The sequence below is a fragment of the Hippichthys cyanospilos genome, chromosome 21, assembly GCF_059441005.1.
Source record: "Hippichthys cyanospilos isolate Australia breed blue-spotted pipefish chromosome 21, RoL_Hcya_1.0, whole genome shotgun sequence".
NCBI classification, from domain to species: domain Eukaryota; kingdom Metazoa; phylum Chordata; class Actinopteri; order Syngnathiformes; family Syngnathidae; genus Hippichthys; species Hippichthys cyanospilos.
In genome coordinates, this window is record NC_142389.1 from 8,048,486 (window position 1) to 8,066,150 (window position 17,665).

Sequence of the window (17,665 nt, forward strand, 5' to 3'; positions counted from 1 at the left end):
TCACGCTTGCTTCTTGCTCTTCATTTTATGTGCACATACTTAGATGACGTGAGGAGGTGGTCCATACTATGAAGTTGGTTTTATTTCTAAAAGCATCTTCTGTACTTAGTGTGTATGCATGTGTGTGTTAGGGTTTTATATATATATATATATATATATATATATATATATATATATATATATATATATATATATATATATATATATATATATATATATATATATATATATTTTTTTTTTTTTTTTTTTTGTTTTTTTTTTTTCGCGGCTAATGGGGGACTGGAACCCCCTATCCCACCCCTGCGATAAGTGAAAAAAACAAGTAGCGCATGTGTATGTAGGTACCTGAATTTTTTTTAATGTGAAAAATATTAATACTTCACATATTTTAGACAAATATAACTGCAGTACACATATTTACCTAATTCTTAAGTTGTTAAACCTTATAGTAACTGTACTGTTGTTATCCCTTCCCCTTCCCATTCAGTCTCACGGGTGCTGCAGATATATTAGCGGCACCTGCAAGTCTAATGAGAGTGAAGACTGTAGCTGATCGAACATGATAACAATCAGTTTTCACTTGAAATTCTAATTTATTACAAACAAATCAAGGTAAGTGATTTACAACACTCCAGTGCAGCAATGCCCTTTCCTGCTCTTCCTTTGCATAAGTAAATACTTGGGGTTCTACCTAACAGCATGTGTGAGTTTCATGAGTGAGGCGGGCATTCCTACAAGACACCTGATTGGCTCGCGGCCCGACCGCACCCATTAGGAAAGATTTTAATGCAAGACAAAGGTACAAAGCTATGGCCGGGGGGTGATAGCCAATCAACTATTGAGATGATTGATGTATTATCTGTTGAAAAGACTCAGCCAACAATAGAGAAGTAGAAATGTGTCTTGTTCCTCAGCCATTCTTTATTCTCTTTTTAAATATATAGAGGATGCAGTGGCGGCGGATTCTGAGTTAGTGATTGACCGCAGCTATGTAAAGAAGAAGCTGGAGCACGGACTTACACGGATCTGGCAGGTTGGCTGTCTATTCTCTTCTGATGTTCGATAACAAGTGAGATTCCTAACAAATGACCATTCTTTTCTCTTTTGATCAGGATGTCCAGTTAAAAGTGAAGGCTTATATTCTGGGAACCGACATGTCTAACTTCAAATATGATGACTTCATCGTGGTTTTGGATGTCATCAGCAGGTATTGTTTAAAGCTAGTGCAGGTTGCTCTTGCTTGCTAATGATTTGCGTTTCATCATGACTTTATACCACAGAAGCATACATGGGTTCACATTCCTTCTCCAGAACACTGGTCGCAATTTGTATGACTAATACAAATCTCAACTCAAAGTCGTTAAAAATGTACTCATGCTGATCCTATTGAGAAAGCTTCCCAGTACTTTTCCATACTAAAAAAATGAATCAATTGGTGGGATCCAGTGCACATCAATGGCCATGCATTTCTAGATTTTTTTTTTCCTGTTCCGCTCCTCAGTCAAATGATTTATTCAAATCATCAGATAAGCATAGAACACCTTCGCACACTGGATATGCCCAAATTCAAACAACAAACCAACCGTACACGCCTTGTAATTATTTTTTACTTAACCCTAATTTGTGTTCATGGATACAGAAAATTAATAGGCACATCTGCTCAGTTTCAGAAACTGGTCAAGCGTGCTATGAGATAAATGTGTGGAAGGAGTTTTTGTTCCTGGGAATACACTACTTTGTAGTAAGTTTCAGAGTGTCTGCAGCTTTGTTCTAATATAAGAATTATGAACCCAAGAACATTTCTAGAGCTGTATATGCCATTGAATATTTAACATATGGAATACTGTACACGATAGGAGTAATTTATGCATTACACGTACTGTGCCTGTCCAAAAGTCCCTCTTTATATGTTCTCAAATATTTGTACCATTTCCCCAGTTTTACAAATGACAGCTTGTAAATATCATCTACTATTTGTCTTTTGTCTGGCCCAGTTGTCAATCAGCGCACAGTGCTGTTGCTCCCTCAGCTCTTGTACATCTTCAAACATTTATTTGATACTGGATTTGAAGAAAATAAAAAACTGCACTGACATGGGAACTCATTCATTCATCCATCTGTATCTACACTGTTTAGCTATTGATTGTCAGTCACCCTAATTTGTTTTTGCTGCAGTGGACCAAATTCACCAAATTCAGATTCACATTTTTGTTGTCATGAAATCTATTCTACATTCCTTTCCTACTATCGCTTATAGTTGGTGTCATTATTCTGTTGCTGTATTTTGTTTTAGGCTGATGCAGGTGGGTGAGGAGTTCTGTAGCAGTAAGTCGGAGGTCCTGCAAGAGTCCATTAAACGGCAGAGTGTCAACTACTTCAAAAATTATCACAGGTGAGATCATTGTTACTCTTATGACAAATAGGGGTGTCCCTAAACAACATGTTTTCTTGATAGAATACCGACATTTCAGCCAAGAGTTGTGTCCACGACCAATATCAATATGATCGATTATCAGCTGGAAGGATGTGTTAGTCAAAGTGCGTTACACTGATGATTCATTTACTTGTTGGTGACACAGCATCAGGAGCAAGGGGGGGGTTGTGTTTTGCTCAAGGACACTTTGTCACAATGATCGAGGGATGAAGCCCACAATCTTGATGATGACTCTACCACAACTGTGTCGCCCCTGCAACTCTGTTCTATATTCTCCTATTATTTATTTTGAGTCATTGATATTCTAAACAATAGAGGATGGGAGCTGAGTCATTTGAGTTACTATTCAAGAGTTGAGGACTTGTACTGGCGTCATTCTGAAAAACAGTGCTGTCAAGCATCTTAATTTTTGTTTATTGATCTCTCAGTGACTATATATTGGACATTTTCAACTTTTGACACATTTCCTTTCTCCTTCTGCATAGGGCTCAAAATGCATCATGAAGCGCCTTAAGATAATAAAAAAAAAAGTTTAATTGAATAACTTTTTAAATTCATGCGCCAGTCAGCGTGTTATCATTTTGACTGAGAAGGCTGGTAAAACCTTGTGGCTTTTTTTTAATACTTTCTCTTACAATTTTCCAGGGCACGGCTGGAGGAGCTGCGAATGTTTCTCGAGAATGAAACATGGGAACTTTGCCCTGTCAAATCAAACTTCAATATTTCGCAGCTCCATGTGAGTTATTTCCTTATCTTTTCCGGATGTCAAACTACATATATTAGACTTATTTAAGGGAGTGAAACTCGTATTCAAGTTTAGGCTGTTGATTCATGAGACTTGAAATATAAAGACATTAAATTGTATAGTATTGATTTGATGTTTCAGCAAAAAATATGACTTGCACTGCAAAGAATTTTCCGACATGGTCATTTACACCCTCTAAATTTCATTTTCAACTCTCTTTTCAGCAACACAATAAATAATAAATTATGATCAAAACGGGACATAAGAGAATACTTTTTTGGATTTCTGTCAATGCTTTAATACATTCTCTTCCGTGTCATATCTGTCTTAAACCAGGAGTTTAAGTTCTTGGACAAGTGTCGCTCCCCTCCAGTTTCTCCGAGCAGTCAGGCCTCTGCCATTCAAATTCAGGAAGAACGCTCTCTGTTCCAGCAGTACCTGCAAGAGGGAAATCCTTTTGAAATGCACGTAGAGCAGAAAGAGGAAGAAACAGAAGATGTGCTGGCATCTAATGGGGTGAGTACCAAAAAAACAAATGTTTTTTAAAGGGCGAGGTTGAATAGATGTAAATGACTGCACAGTTTAATGCTGAGATCCTGACATAGTTGCTGTTGCTACTGATCAATTTTGAACAAATCAGCCTGCTTAAAATGTGCTGTTTCAGCCAGCAAATTTAATTCTGTGATTTTGACGTCATTTGGTGTCATTGACCAAATTTTATGGGGAGACAATTGTCTAAAATGTCACAGGTTAAATTTAAGTACAATGTAAAGTAAAACCTTGATTATTAAAACAAATGAAAAAACGTCATCACGGCAGTCAAGACATTCTTTTTTTTTAATTTAAAGAGTCCATACTTTCAATCCCTGGTATTTATTAAAAAAAAATAAAATAAAAAAATCATGTTTGGCTGAAGGAAGATTTAAAAATGTCTGGTACTACATGTGTTAAGTGCTACATTGATCATTTACTTTAGATAATTAAGTACTCAAGTAATTGATTCTTTTAGTTACCAAAAGTAAGTAAGTAAGTAATTTTAGTACCAAAGTAATTAATTACTTTTGTCACTAAATGTTAAAGTAATCAATTATTCTAGGAATTAAGTACTATCGTAAACTTACTTGAAGTAATTACTAAAGTCATTGATTACTTCTAAATTTCTTTAGAACCTCATTCATGTAGTACCACCTAGTTTTAGAACTTAATTGAGTGCCAAAGTAATCGATAACTCATACCAGCTGTATTTAGAACCTCTTTTGCCAAATACTTGTCAACAAAAACATAACTAAACAGACATAAAACTAACCAAAACATAAAAATATGTCTTTGGAATTGAATCAATTAAATGGCATTATGTTATTTGGTCTTCTGTGCAAAAACAGATGCCATTTTGATTTTCATAAAAACCAAAATCTTGTGGACACGATCTCGTCTAGTGGGATTTGTGTCTCGTCCTATCCCTCATCCGTCAACGAAACTTTTGGTATTTCAAAGGGTCTGTCTAAGCCTCTGACAAAACCAATTTTCCTTTCAGGGGAACAAAGTCTGGTTTCCTTAGGCCATTTGCATTCAACATTGGTTACCGTGAACAAAGCGTATGATAGAACAATTAGAATAATATACATTATTTGCAGTACATATGGCAATACTGTTCATCAACTATTATGTACAGTATGCACAGTGTACATTTGTCTTGTGTTGACAGTTTACAGCTACCCTCTTGAGCCAAGTCAACATCAGTGAGATGGATATGACTAATTAATGAGGCTACCCGTTGAGATACACCACTGTGTTTATAAAGTGACAAGTTGATTAATTGGCACACAATCACTGTGGGGTTTTAGGAGGTTTGTTTCAGCCCCCGTCGGTCTTCTGGAACTTTAAATGACATGCATGTTTCTTTGTATACAAAGTTTTTAAGCTTTGGTATCCAAGAACCTGAAATTGATGTTACATTTATTTGTCCATTTGCTGCAGTATTTTAACGATGACTGAAAGGATTTTTACGAGGATATCAAAAACGTGTTTTTTGTTATATTGACTCATGCGATGGAAGGACAGAGCAGTTGTCCTTCGGTGTACAGCAGTTTTTTTTTGAACTGACAGCTACACTATACAGCCAGGTGTAGTGATCGGTTCCTTGTATTCACTGTGTTTGCACCCATATATCACACTAATAGAGGCACACAGGTCCAGTGTGCACCATTTTCTACAGTCTCCTTCAAAAAAAAAAAAAGCGTTCAGTTTTTCTGTCAAGGTCTATTTGTGAATGATACACAATTTCTCTTTCTATTACGCTGGTTACTTTTTATATGGCTATATTATCCTTTCAAAGCCGTGTTGCCTTATCTAATGTGTCAGGCTTTCAAAGCCCAAGCGTTCGTTGTGCTTAAGCCTGTAATTCTTGAGTTGTTGTGATGCTTGAGCTCTCAGTTAAGTAGGACAAAAAATAAATATATTGAATTCTTTCTGGTAAGCTTCAAATAATGTCTTATCTGGAAGGTGTTTAAACGGTTATCATTTTTGTAGTTGTATACCCCTAGGATGTATAATTTGTCTTTTCCTAATCAGGCAATTAATAAGTTAAGGGTCATGGAAGCTGTTTTTGTTTCCATTTCACTGAAAATTTCCTTTGAGTTACATATGTATTTTTTACACACACAAAATTAAGAGCAAATTAATTGGAACATGAAGCAACCTTTTGCTGGTAACTCCATTGCAAAACGATGTTTGCATTCATTTTGTTTCATAAGTATGCGCATTGTTGTAAATGACACAATTTTCGGTGAGACAAGCTAGAAATAACACAGATGATGCTTCACGATGCATCTTCTGGAGTTGCTGTTTCTAATATGCCAAAAGATATCACTGTAAATGTAGTTTCTAAGTTTAATAAATCAGACACAGATGACAAAACAACGTGACAATAAGCATTGCACGCCTGTGAAATTGGGATTTCTATTCTTTTCTATTTTTTCTTAACATAATACAATTTATTCTATTCATTATTCATTTTAGTAAAACGTACCAATCAGAGCAGCACTCCCAATTTATATATATACCTGTGTACAATGACAATGAATGCATTCTATTCTATTCTATTCTATTCTATTCTATTCTATTCTATTCTATTCTATTCTATTCTATTCTATTCAGGTCTTTTAGTTCATCCAGAAATGCTCTGCACTGGTTAGAGGGTACTTAGCTGAAAAAATATATGACAGGCTAGGTTGAGAACTCCTGATCTTTATCAATGCAGTCCTAGTTTACAAGTGTTATTTCTTAAGAGTCCATTCTCTACAATAGGTTCCCCTTGTGTATTTTTCCTATGTGTCCTTGCTCTCTTTTCTCCAGCATTGATCTTTCTTTTTTGTGTCACATTCTTTTGGCGTTTTTAAAGTACGAGTCTGACGAGCTGGAGAAGAGTGCTTATCAGGAATACGACAGCGACAGTGACGTCCCCGAGGAGCTCAAGCGAGACTACGTTGACGAGCAGACTGGGGATGTTCCCCTCAAGAGGTCAGTTGCACTGTTTCATGCTGTGCTGTGACATAGAGGACACACACAGGGGAGCATGAGTTGAGTTTTATAATAAGTTCAGGTGTCAATCATTTCCACTCTCAGGTATTTGACATTTACTGACAGATGCCAAAAATAAAATGATCAAGCTCACCAGTGACTACAATGAGGATAAGTGGTAAAGAAAATGAATGGGTTTCTAACTTCAAGTCATCAGATCACCCACTCCCTTTTTTTCTTTCTTTTTTTTCTTGCATGTACCATGCATAATTTCACCTCCTTTTAACCTTTTAATTTAATGGTTAAATATTTTTTTAAGTAAAGTTCCCCCTAACCAGCGCAACACATTTATGGATGAAACTAAAAATATCTTCCTCTTTTATTGAACTTTGGGACTGCATTTCCAGAGAATAGATCGTGTAACATCTGTTTTATTTTTGGTTTCTGTGCTGCAAAATTGCATCAATAATGACAATGTCCATCCATATAAAAGAAAAAAGTGATGCAAGGTATTGTCGCTTAATTTAGCAAAAAGTTGCTTGTTCCATTTGATTTGCTCTTCATTTGAAAAAAAATCTCCTGTGCCCTTATCTATTTGTTTAAGTGCTTGCTGATGCAATATGATGTCAAAATATCTGTTTGTCAACCAGTAAAAATAGTCCTTTGTGGCAGCTCATGTCAAAATAATCAAGATGGCTACCTTATTTTTTTTTCTTTGAAGTAGCAAATTAAGTAGGTTTGAGATTATTTTGTTGGAATTATGATGATTATATGTTGAGGGCAGCATGTCTGAGTGGCCACATAGGAACCATAAGAGTGCTGCTTTGATTTTTACAGCAATGTCAATCCAAGCAAACTACTGATTAGCTTTGATTACATACTTAGAAGAACAGAGCTTGCATTGTCCCTCTTTATAATGCATATGTACGCTCTATAATGTTAGGACCAATGAGTATAGATAGTTTTGTTTTGCTGTAAAGAACTGAATAGACTTCCACTGCAACCAATATGACTTATTTAGGAGCTTGTCAGTTCAGAGGCATTGTTGTGGTATGCGGTCTTGAAAATGTCCTGCCATGAACTGCAAACTCACATGTGAACTCATTCACTGCCAGTCCAGTTGAAATGGATTTTGCCTTATATAGTGGCCAGTTAAAATAGGTATTTGACGTCTAAGTTTGTCGATGGCAGGGTATGGGTTAACCACATGAATATGTGGGCAGAGTTGAATTTCATTCTTTCACAGTTCTGACACACAGGCTGTTTTGCCCATCATCGCTTAACCCTTCACAATTTCCATTGTGTGTATTGGCCTGAAGCCACAAAAATGCTAAATACTCCTATTATTTTAAGTAGGAATAGCTAATGGTTCATTATGAACTGGGTCGCATGGTCACGTCCAGTAATTAAATGCCCCATGTAATGATTGCTGGTTAATGTAGCTCAATGATGGGTGTCAGGGGTCCTGTTCCTCATGCTCACCAGTTCAGAGACCTCACCCTAGGGGTCCTTCCGTATCTCCGGCATTGTGTAATGGCTTCTGATGGCTCAATTAGAACAATTTCCCCCTCCACCAAGGTTGCTGTCCTGCTCTTTCGCCAAGGAATAATAATGGTCGAAGCTATTTTGTCACGTCACGTCTGTTTTCTGTAACAGTGTGTCTCGCGAGACTGTACGAAGCAAGAAGAGGTCCGATTACAACTTGAATAAGACCAATGCCCCAATTCTTACCAACACAACCCTCAATGTCATCCGACTTGTCGGTGAGTCCTATTTCTTCATATATTTCTCTGGCCGTTCTCACTTATTAAGTCTTTCTCGCATCGCGCATATCGCGCTCTCAGCTGCTATGACTGAGAAGCAGTGATAATGGTTAACCTTTGCCCTGAGCTCTGACCTTGCTCTCCCAAAGATGTCCGTGTGACATTCCAAAGTACAGTATGCAAATGCAATGCGATCCAGGTCCTCATGGTTCATTCGGGATATCATTTATTTTAATTTCACACTTTTAATCTCCTCCAAATGTTATTAAATAGCAGGAACCTTTCATTAATGTGAGACTGACATGGCTGGAAAACATTCAAAGTTGGAGTATAATATTTGGAGAAATGTATTGGGACACGACAGGAACTCAATCCAAATTTAATGATCATAGTCATTAAATATAAATGTCTGATCATTTATCCTTTTGTGTCTTGTCCTCTCAGGAAAATACATGCAGATGATGAGTATTCTGAAGCCGATTGCCTTCGATGTCATCCACTGTGTGTCGCAGCTCTTTGACTACTACCTCTATGCTGTTTATGCCTTCTTTGGACGAAATGACATGGTACACTACTATAACCTTTCTATAAAAAGACTTGTTTTTCCAGTCAGTATTCAGTGGTTGGGAATGTACACAGAGAACGGTTGCACGAATTGAATATTCTGCATCACTGACTGAGAGTTTGACAAGTAAGCTGAAGGCTTTCCCTCATTTTGACAGATTATTTTGCCATAACAGTATCAGTAGCCCCGCTGAGCCTTGAACGGTAACAGGAGAGAGAGAATTCCCTGGTCCGTCTCGTAGATTTATGATCTCACGGGTGAATTATTCCCTTATTCCAAAACTATAGCTCCCTCTTGAAAGGTACTTGTGACTCCAGTCTCCATTTTGGCTCAAAGCACAAGTTCTGACTTAAGAACACAATTCAGATGGCCCTAAGCACAAACACATTTAGCCCTGGTCTAATTTTACTTTGGGAACTAAAATTCAATGCCTTAAATTGTCTATGGTATTAATTAGGAATGGAACAAAATCTTGTATGAGGAGATCTTACGAGTTTAAAATCCCACAAGATTTCTTGTTCCTGCGCTGTACAATATCTATTTTTTTAAGGGGGAGGGCTGTATTTTTATTTTTTCTATTTTTTTTTTCCTACTGCCCCCAGAGCGAGTCCCACCTTCGTATATAAATAACACAAAGATGTTATGAAATCATATTCTATCGCCATTTCAGGGCATTAAAAAAAACGACTTCACCGCATTGACATTTTATTTATTTTCTAAATTATAATTAATTTATTAATTTTGGTAAAATATTTGCAGATAATACAAAGAGAGTTTGCAAACACTGCAAAAAAACATGACAACATACCGCAACTAACACAAGCTCATGCATTTTTTAAACTGTTAAGAACAAAGATCTGAGCTGCAGGTAAAAAATATACTCTGGTTTTATGTATGTATTTAATTCTGGATCGTTTATTTTCTTGCAGCCTACTCAATATTAAGAAAACATTTTTAAAACAGAATATTCAATATAAAGCATTATATGTCAGCTTTACAATTTTCCCATCTCGTGGGATTTATGTCTTGTCCTCCCTGGTATTCACACTATACAACTATATCTGTAATTTGTTGAGTGAAACTTAGAATTTGAATGATAATTTGAGGTTAAAGTCAAGTAAGAGTATCTTAAATTTGTTAAATGCATATGAAGAAATTTCATTATATTTTAGAGGGTGTAGTGGTGTTCTGGTCATGGTAGAGATATACTGTGTCCCTTTTAGGTTTTTATAATCAATCCTACTGTGAATGAGATGTTTTCAAGGTAACGGAAGGAAAATGAGTGTCTAATGTATGTTGTTGTTTGCAGTTTTATGTGTGAATTCATGTCTGTCTTTATACATGCTCTGTTAACTGTTGACTAGTCCAATCGTCCTTCACCGAAAATCAGGTGGCTCCACGCGACCCTGCAAAGGTTAGGCCAGGCAGTAGAAAACATGGATAGGTAGAAGTTATATCTATATTGGATTATCTCTGTGAAAATTCCATTTGAATGATAGCTTGCCTCCAACTCAGCCCAGCCATTTCTTATATTCCGCTTCACAATGAAACACAACACGTTTGCCGTCACCCTTGAGGGAAAATGTAATGCCTGCAAGAGAAAAATGTCTTCTGTCCCGTTGAGTTGAAAGACATAAAGAGGATAAATGCTCCACAGGGGCTGCTGTAATACAAATTATTAACGCTTGCATGCTTGTGTCATGTGGAGGCAAAAGAAGTGTCTTCTAGCTTTTTCATGTCCATCTTCCACCTACCTACTACATGTTTTTTCAACCTTCATTGACTACCATTTTATAGGCTATACCATTTCATTAATGGTCACGTTTAGAGGGGCACATACTGTAAAATGCTAATCAGTCCATGAATCTTTAAATAGACCTTATGCTATGCACATATGCTGCCGATTTGACCCAGGAATTACTTTTGCTCCACCGCAACAAGATGGATCTGTTTGACTTCTCCGGTTGAAGAGTCACGCCTCACATTAATATTCAAAAAGGGTAAATACCCCATTATGTGTTGATATTGGCTCGGAGAAACCACTGAACTCACTCTGTCACACGTATGCTAAAGATACATTATTTTCCAAGAACAGACTTCATAAATAATCAGACGTTCATCTGTTTAGCCTTGGTGGAAAGACAGTTTTGGACTCCATGTTTCAGACTTGGATGCGACTCCTTTGGAGTGAGATAAATTGGAGACTAAATAAACTGAAAGAATGAGTGGGACTGTGTGTATACAGTGCAGATTAAAAAAAAACCAAAACACTTCAAGATATGAACTTAGACTGAATTTCAGAACTTGACCGACACCATAATATTTTTTCTTAGTCATTTTTATTTAGGCTTTCTTGAGTAGCAATCTGTGTTTTCTATTCAGTCGAGCCATTGTTACTTTTGACCTATTCTATATGTACTTCCGATCAATTATTTACTTGTGTGTTTGCTCCTATGCTTCAGTTTGTATCATCTAGTAAAATGGTAATTCCATTCATATTTGTTTTTTATAACGGGTATTAATTTACCAGGTCATTTTGCGACATTTTAAAGGGGAAGTCAACCCCCAAATTTTCTTCATATTAATAGGTTGTACACAGCTCCATGAGTCTAAACATGACATTCTGTTTAACTGCTATTGATGCAATGCATGTCAAAGGCACTTTTTACAAAACTGGCAGTGAATAATTTACCTTAGTCACTACTATTGACAGCTATACAAGTCAAAAATCCATTTTAGCTGGGCTGGTAGTTAATGGTTAATATTTCTAGCCATCCGAAGGGCCACCCCTTGTTGCTTGCTATCAACGGAAAATTACATCGCAGTTGATCAGGCCTCAGATAACGCCCAATCATGGCTTAGTTTGTGACAGTTGAGCCATGATTGGTTGTTATCTGAGCTCTGAAGCAACCTTGGTGTCATTTTCAGTCGACAAATGACAAAATGGCCGCCCCTGAGCTGGATAGAAATGGCTGGATTTTGTTGCTCAATTCATATTCCACAAAGATGTAATCAGAATGCAGTGTTTAGATTAGTAGGGGGGACGTAGAATATGTTATTGTCAAGAACGACTTCCCCTTTGAAGTTCATAAAAAAAAAAAGCAAATCATTTTTATTCCATTTTTTTAAAGCGAGACGAACAAATGTTTGAATGTTTTATTTTGGGACACATTAACAACTAAATGAGTCAGACAAAGTATGTCAAAGTCTTCAAAAGGATTTTAAATCTCAGCCAAACAGATACTTTTCTCTATAAAAGTATTCTTTTGACATTTTGCGCCAGTTTTAATGATTACGTAACTCCACATTTAGTTTACTAAGTGTCTTTTTTGAGTGGTTGTCAGTTTTAATCCCTCTGAAGTGGATTTAGTTTTTTCACACTTCTGACTTCATCCTCATTGTTTGAAATTTTCTCTGTCTTTTTTTTCCATTTCTGTGGTCCATATGCCACCTATAGCCTGTCCCAAGCCCGTCTTTGCCAACTCATGGTGCTAGAGAGTCGGGTACGGCCCGAATGGTGGGCCCCGCTTGTTTGGTAAGAGTAGAATGAGGCCTGCCTTGCCAATCCACGCCCTAGTCAGCACTTGTGTGGTGATTTGATGGTGTGCGTGATCTGCTTCCTCAACTGACACCAAGTGCATCTGAAGTACCTTCAGAGGTGTTTGTGTGTTGTTATTTTTTTGTAGTGCTTCCAGCCTCTCCACCCTCTTCTTTTTACCCCTGCAATCATTAGTGTGAATGTTTTATTTTGATATGTGCTCCTTATAGTCACCCCTCTCCTTGGTGAAATAGGATCAGCTTGAAATCTGAACATTCTCTTGTCTGGACTACATGCGATGAGTGCAGATGCGTGTGGCATGCCTTCACACTTTTCTGAAGTGTGTGCTCTCTAACGGGAAGGTGTTGCTGACATTAACATTGTTCGACTGTGTGTGTGTGTGTGTGTGTGTGTGTGTATTTCACAGTATGAATCATCGGGTTTGGGCCTGATCAGCAGCAGACTGAAAACCACACTGAACCGCATCCAGGAGAGCCTGATTGACATGGTACGACTGTCTCCTCACTCTCGCGCTTTCTCTTTTTCCTTCACAATTGCTCATTACCTCATTGCCAGGCTCATTTTCTGACACAAACATGCTCACTCCTCCATGGCCTCCCCATTTCTCTCCTTTTAATGCTTTTTCCTCCATTCTCTCTCACCATCCTGGCCATATGCGTGGCCTTATTGCCGAGAAAGCTCGCAGCCTATGTTGCCACCAAATACATTATGGGTCGTCATTATGTGGCCAGTGGTCACTCACGCACGCATACCTCTCTCTCTAAGTGACCAGAGCAGGCCGGATTCGTACGTGTTATTCCATTAGGGCCTTCAATGATGACAATTAGTTTGATGCTGTCCCTACTCACATGGTACCACAGATGCTTTTTTTTTTTTTTTTCCTGCAGCCTGGCTTGTCTGATCCTTGATGGCCACAGTGCTGTGTTTTTTTTACTTCTGCTTTTTAGTCTCCATATTTCAGGTTTTAATATGGGCTTGCAGCTACATTGACACGGAAGTTTTGTTTCCCCACAGCCAAAAAAAAAAAAACTTTGAGAATGTTTTTGACTTGCTTCTAATATTCTCCCGGAAATATTTAAACGTGGAATTCATTCATGTATTTATTTGAGGGTGGATACTAAACCATAGTCATTTTCAGAGGTTAAAATATTTTAGGGGTCAGATTAATTGCAATCAATTAATCTCAGTCATTATTCAAGTATATTAGTATTTTTTTTAAATATGTTCATCTTGTTTTTAATCTTTAACTTTATGCTTTCTGCATCAATTAGGCTGTTTTTATTCATCTTGTTGTGGGGGAAAATGGAAGAGCAGTAAAAGTTGTCAGTCTAACAAATTGTGAAATTTATTCCTTTTAGCCTACCAATTAAATGCAAAGCATCCAGCAACAAAGACACTAATGTCGCAAGCTCTTCCCCAAAATAAATTCGAGAACACCCGTGTTTGAGCAAATCAGTTACTGACAGGACGGACAAAGTTTTGTCCATCCATCAATTTTCTAGAACCGCTAATCCTCACAAGGGTGCCTTGCTGGTGCCTATCCCAGCTGACTTTGGGCAGTAGGCAGGGGACACCCTTATTGCAGGGCACACAGAGGCGAACAACCATTCGCGTGCCTAAGGACAATTTAATATGTCCAACACACCTGCCATGCATGTTTTTGGAGTGTGGGAGGAAGCCGCCCGACAATGTTTTATTTCAATTGCAAATTGTTTAGCAAACAACAAAAGAAAAGAGCACCATTCCTTCTGATGGATGAAAATCAAACTTACAGTCATCACTTGGGACTCGTCTGAAAAAATGTATTAAGCATATAATAACCAACTTTGCCACAGTAATCAGACGTTTTTCGCAATCAGAGAGGGTCATTATAGATTGAGGGACACAAGTAAAGCTAACTAAGAACTGACAAAAAGCAAATATATTTCCGTAAAAGTTTCCATTTATGTAATAATTATGGAACAGATCTGGAAAAAATGTGAATCATTTATTGTCTTCAAAGAGAGGTTTAAAAAAAGACGCAAATACAATGCATTAACTTGAAATCCTGTCTAAATTTGTGAATTGTCAAGAGATTTTTGTATTGTTTTATTTCTGACACATTCATGTACTGTATATAAGTAACTTAGTATCTGAGTATGATATAATAAAATAGGATAAGGGGTAGGAATTGATGAGTTTTGAACTTCTTTGCTGCTCCTTTTGAATATGTAAACACGTTTACAGTCATTGATGATGCTTTTCTTCTTTAATTTTTTTTTTCTATTTCCTTTGTATAAAATAAATAATCAAACCTTTTTAGAAAAACACAAATTTGTAACTTTTTAGTCACTGAAACAGTAAGAAGGTACACAGGTTAAAGTGCAATATGCATAAATTATTACAAATCTACAAAAAAGCATGATTTACATTGACCAAAATTCAGTGCGCATCACCGAATCGTGAAGTATCCAGCAAATGCAAGCACCCTAAAAAAATCTATTTGACGGTGCAGCGCAATGGCATTTTGCTGTGGTAGCAATGTGATCCTCTTTGCAATGTTCACAACTTCAGGGATCCCCTGAGGAGAAGGCTGTAAAAAAAAAAAGAAAAGTTACAATTGCTGAATAAATAAAACAAAGCAAAAACCACTAAAATTGTGGGCAAAGTAACTTGCTTCAATAGTCGAAGGTGAAGATTCTTTAGACATACAAGATGTTCACCTCAGTTAACCGCTGAAATTTTCAGACCGCCCTCAGATGTCTGTCAGGCATATTTGTCATGTAATAGAAGCATTTTTAACACATTTAAGCATTTTTAAGACATTCAATGCCTGATTCATGTATTCAAAGCCGGAGCCTGCTTTTACTAAACTTTGTGTTATCGCAAATGACAGATGAACACAAAAGCTTAGAGTAAACTTCAAAACTTCTTTATCACATTTAGAATACAATTTACACTCTACTGTTTGTGAATTACACAGCCATGCCGAGAAGGCAAAGTAATTGCCTGAGATGGAAGGATTTCTTTGAGTGCTAGTGAGCACTCAACAGGCAGTAAACATTCAAAGTCGTCCTCATGCACTTAGTGACCAATTCCAGTCGCTTGGAATTTCCAACAAAAAAAACATTTTTTTTGGCATGATGATCACTCGAAAACCATATAAGTATTTGTTTAAATCCTATTTTAGTTGGTTTACTTAACCAATGGTCATACTGAACACAGATTGTGCTTTTATCATATGAGTGATTTTACTTCTACCCAATATGTGTTTGAGTTCCCAGGCACGGTCTCGGACTTGCATGCAAATGCGCACACAATGTACTCCAGAGATTGGACAGGTTGAACCTCATTTGTAAACAGATTATGAAGTTAATTATACATTGCATTTCAATCGAACTGTCAAATCCTTGCGGTTGTGCTCCCCTGATTTGACGTTGCGGCAGTTTGATTCTAAAGCCAGTGTGCCGGTAATGACTCAGAATCCCACATGAGTGGTGGCGAGCTAGCATCTCATTTCATATCAGGTCCGGATTGGCCTCATCTTAAATTGGTAGATCCGCAGGGAAAAAAAAGAGTAAAAGCATCATCCCTTCATTTGCGCTGTGTTGCTCCACCCCCCTCTCGCTCTCCCTTTTTTGTTTGCATTCCTGATAGCTTAACTAAATGTTTTTTGTCATTCATTCCCAGCCCAGTTAAAATAGATCTTTGACGTCTGTAGCTGTCAATGGCAATGAAACAGTTAAAGCTTGTTCAACAGATAGTAAATGTATCACTAACACTTAACACTATTACCGTATTTTCCGCACTAATAGGCACACCTAAAAGCTTTATTTAAAAAAAAAAAAGCTGATGGTGCGCCTTATAATCAGGTGCGCCTTATATATGGATCAATATTGACATTGGAATTCGTAGATGGGGAATGAACTGATAAAGTAAGCTTTACCTGTTTCTTTTGTGTTTTTACAGATGAACAAGTTTGGTCATATTGACATTGAATTATTATGTGATTGAGAGTTTAGGGTTATTATTTGAGTTATTGTTGTTACTTTGAGTATTACAATATTGTGATTGAAAAAGTTTTAAAAGATGTCATTAATTGAGGGTGCGCCTTATAATCCGGTGCGCCTTATATATGGAAAAAAGTTTTAAAAGATGTCATTAATTGAGGGTGCGCCTTATAATCCGGTGCGCCTTATAGTGTGAAAAATACGATACATTTTAAGACATAGTGAATGCATCAGTCATTCAGCGATTTAAATTCCAATTTTTTCTGTTTAAGTAGTCCTCTTTAGATTTTACTTGGTATTAGGAAAGGATCAGCTGCACTGTGTAAATGGTGTCATCATTGATGTTTCTGGGGGAAGATTTGATGACACCACCATATCAGGTTCATGGCCGAGGCCCATCTGTGTCCATGCTGTCATTGTTTGAAAGTTCAGCTGTGACAGCTGTTGAGAGCCCCTCGCTGTAGGCAACATTTAGAGCTGTCACACACTTGGACTTTCAATGAACAACAGCACTATTCTTTTTGTCTCCATTCAATCAGTGTGGCCATTTTTCCTGCTTATATTTCTTCCTGTCACATCCTTCTTTTATTGCCTTTCTTTTCATCCCTTTGCTGTCTATCCAATGCTGTTCTTCAGTTTGATCATCTTTAAAGCTTTTATAACTGCATTAGCATGTATTAATTTATTAGTATGCCTGACTATATATGTACTGTTTAACAGAATAACCTAGAAATGCTGCACAAAGGTTTGACGAGAACATAAACATTGATGAAAACATTAAGGTGCTGCCACAAAGGAGACTGGAATGCAAATTATTGTAAAACCATCTCCACATAGTGTAAGGCGCTATATTACTGCACAGGAAAGCCATTTTTTTTATCTGAATCACAGCAGTTAAGACTCTTCAATTGGATTCATCTGAGATGTTATTATGTTTTAATAGGTGCTTCTGTTTTGCTTGGAAAAACGTTGTGGACACAGCAGTTTTTTTAAAGAAAGAGCGTGTGAATTGTGATTATTAAATCAGTCACACTTTTTTTTTCTCCCTGAGGATGTTGAGTGTTACTTTAAAATAATAACATGGCTTACAT

The 17,665-nt window shown here is 37.1% G+C and overlaps 1 protein-coding gene across 2 annotated transcripts in view; it reads left to right on the top strand.

The window, feature by feature from the left end:
- The window catches only part of vps50 (VPS50 EARP/GARPII complex subunit), a 71,120-nt gene that overhangs the window by 37,916 nt on the left and 15,539 nt on the right, over window positions 1-17,665 (top strand). Inside the window, exons 14-23 of one of the 2 annotated variants that reach the window (XM_088405602.1) lie at window positions 945-1,033; window positions 1,113-1,207; window positions 2,294-2,392; window positions 3,080-3,170; window positions 3,516-3,695; window positions 6,580-6,698; window positions 8,355-8,461; window positions 8,906-9,027; window positions 12,484-12,561; window positions 12,992-13,072. In XM_088405602.1, coding sequence (XP_088261728.1) covers window positions 945-1,033; window positions 1,113-1,207; window positions 2,294-2,392; window positions 3,080-3,170; window positions 3,516-3,695; window positions 6,580-6,698; window positions 8,355-8,461; window positions 8,906-9,027; window positions 12,484-12,561; window positions 12,992-13,072 — 1,061 coding nt within the window. The remainder of the gene's footprint in view (window positions 1-944; window positions 1,034-1,112; window positions 1,208-2,293; window positions 2,393-3,079; window positions 3,171-3,515; window positions 3,696-6,579; window positions 6,699-8,354; window positions 8,462-8,905; window positions 9,028-12,483; window positions 12,562-12,991; window positions 13,073-17,665) is intronic. The other variant, XM_088405603.1, reaches the window with a different exon arrangement.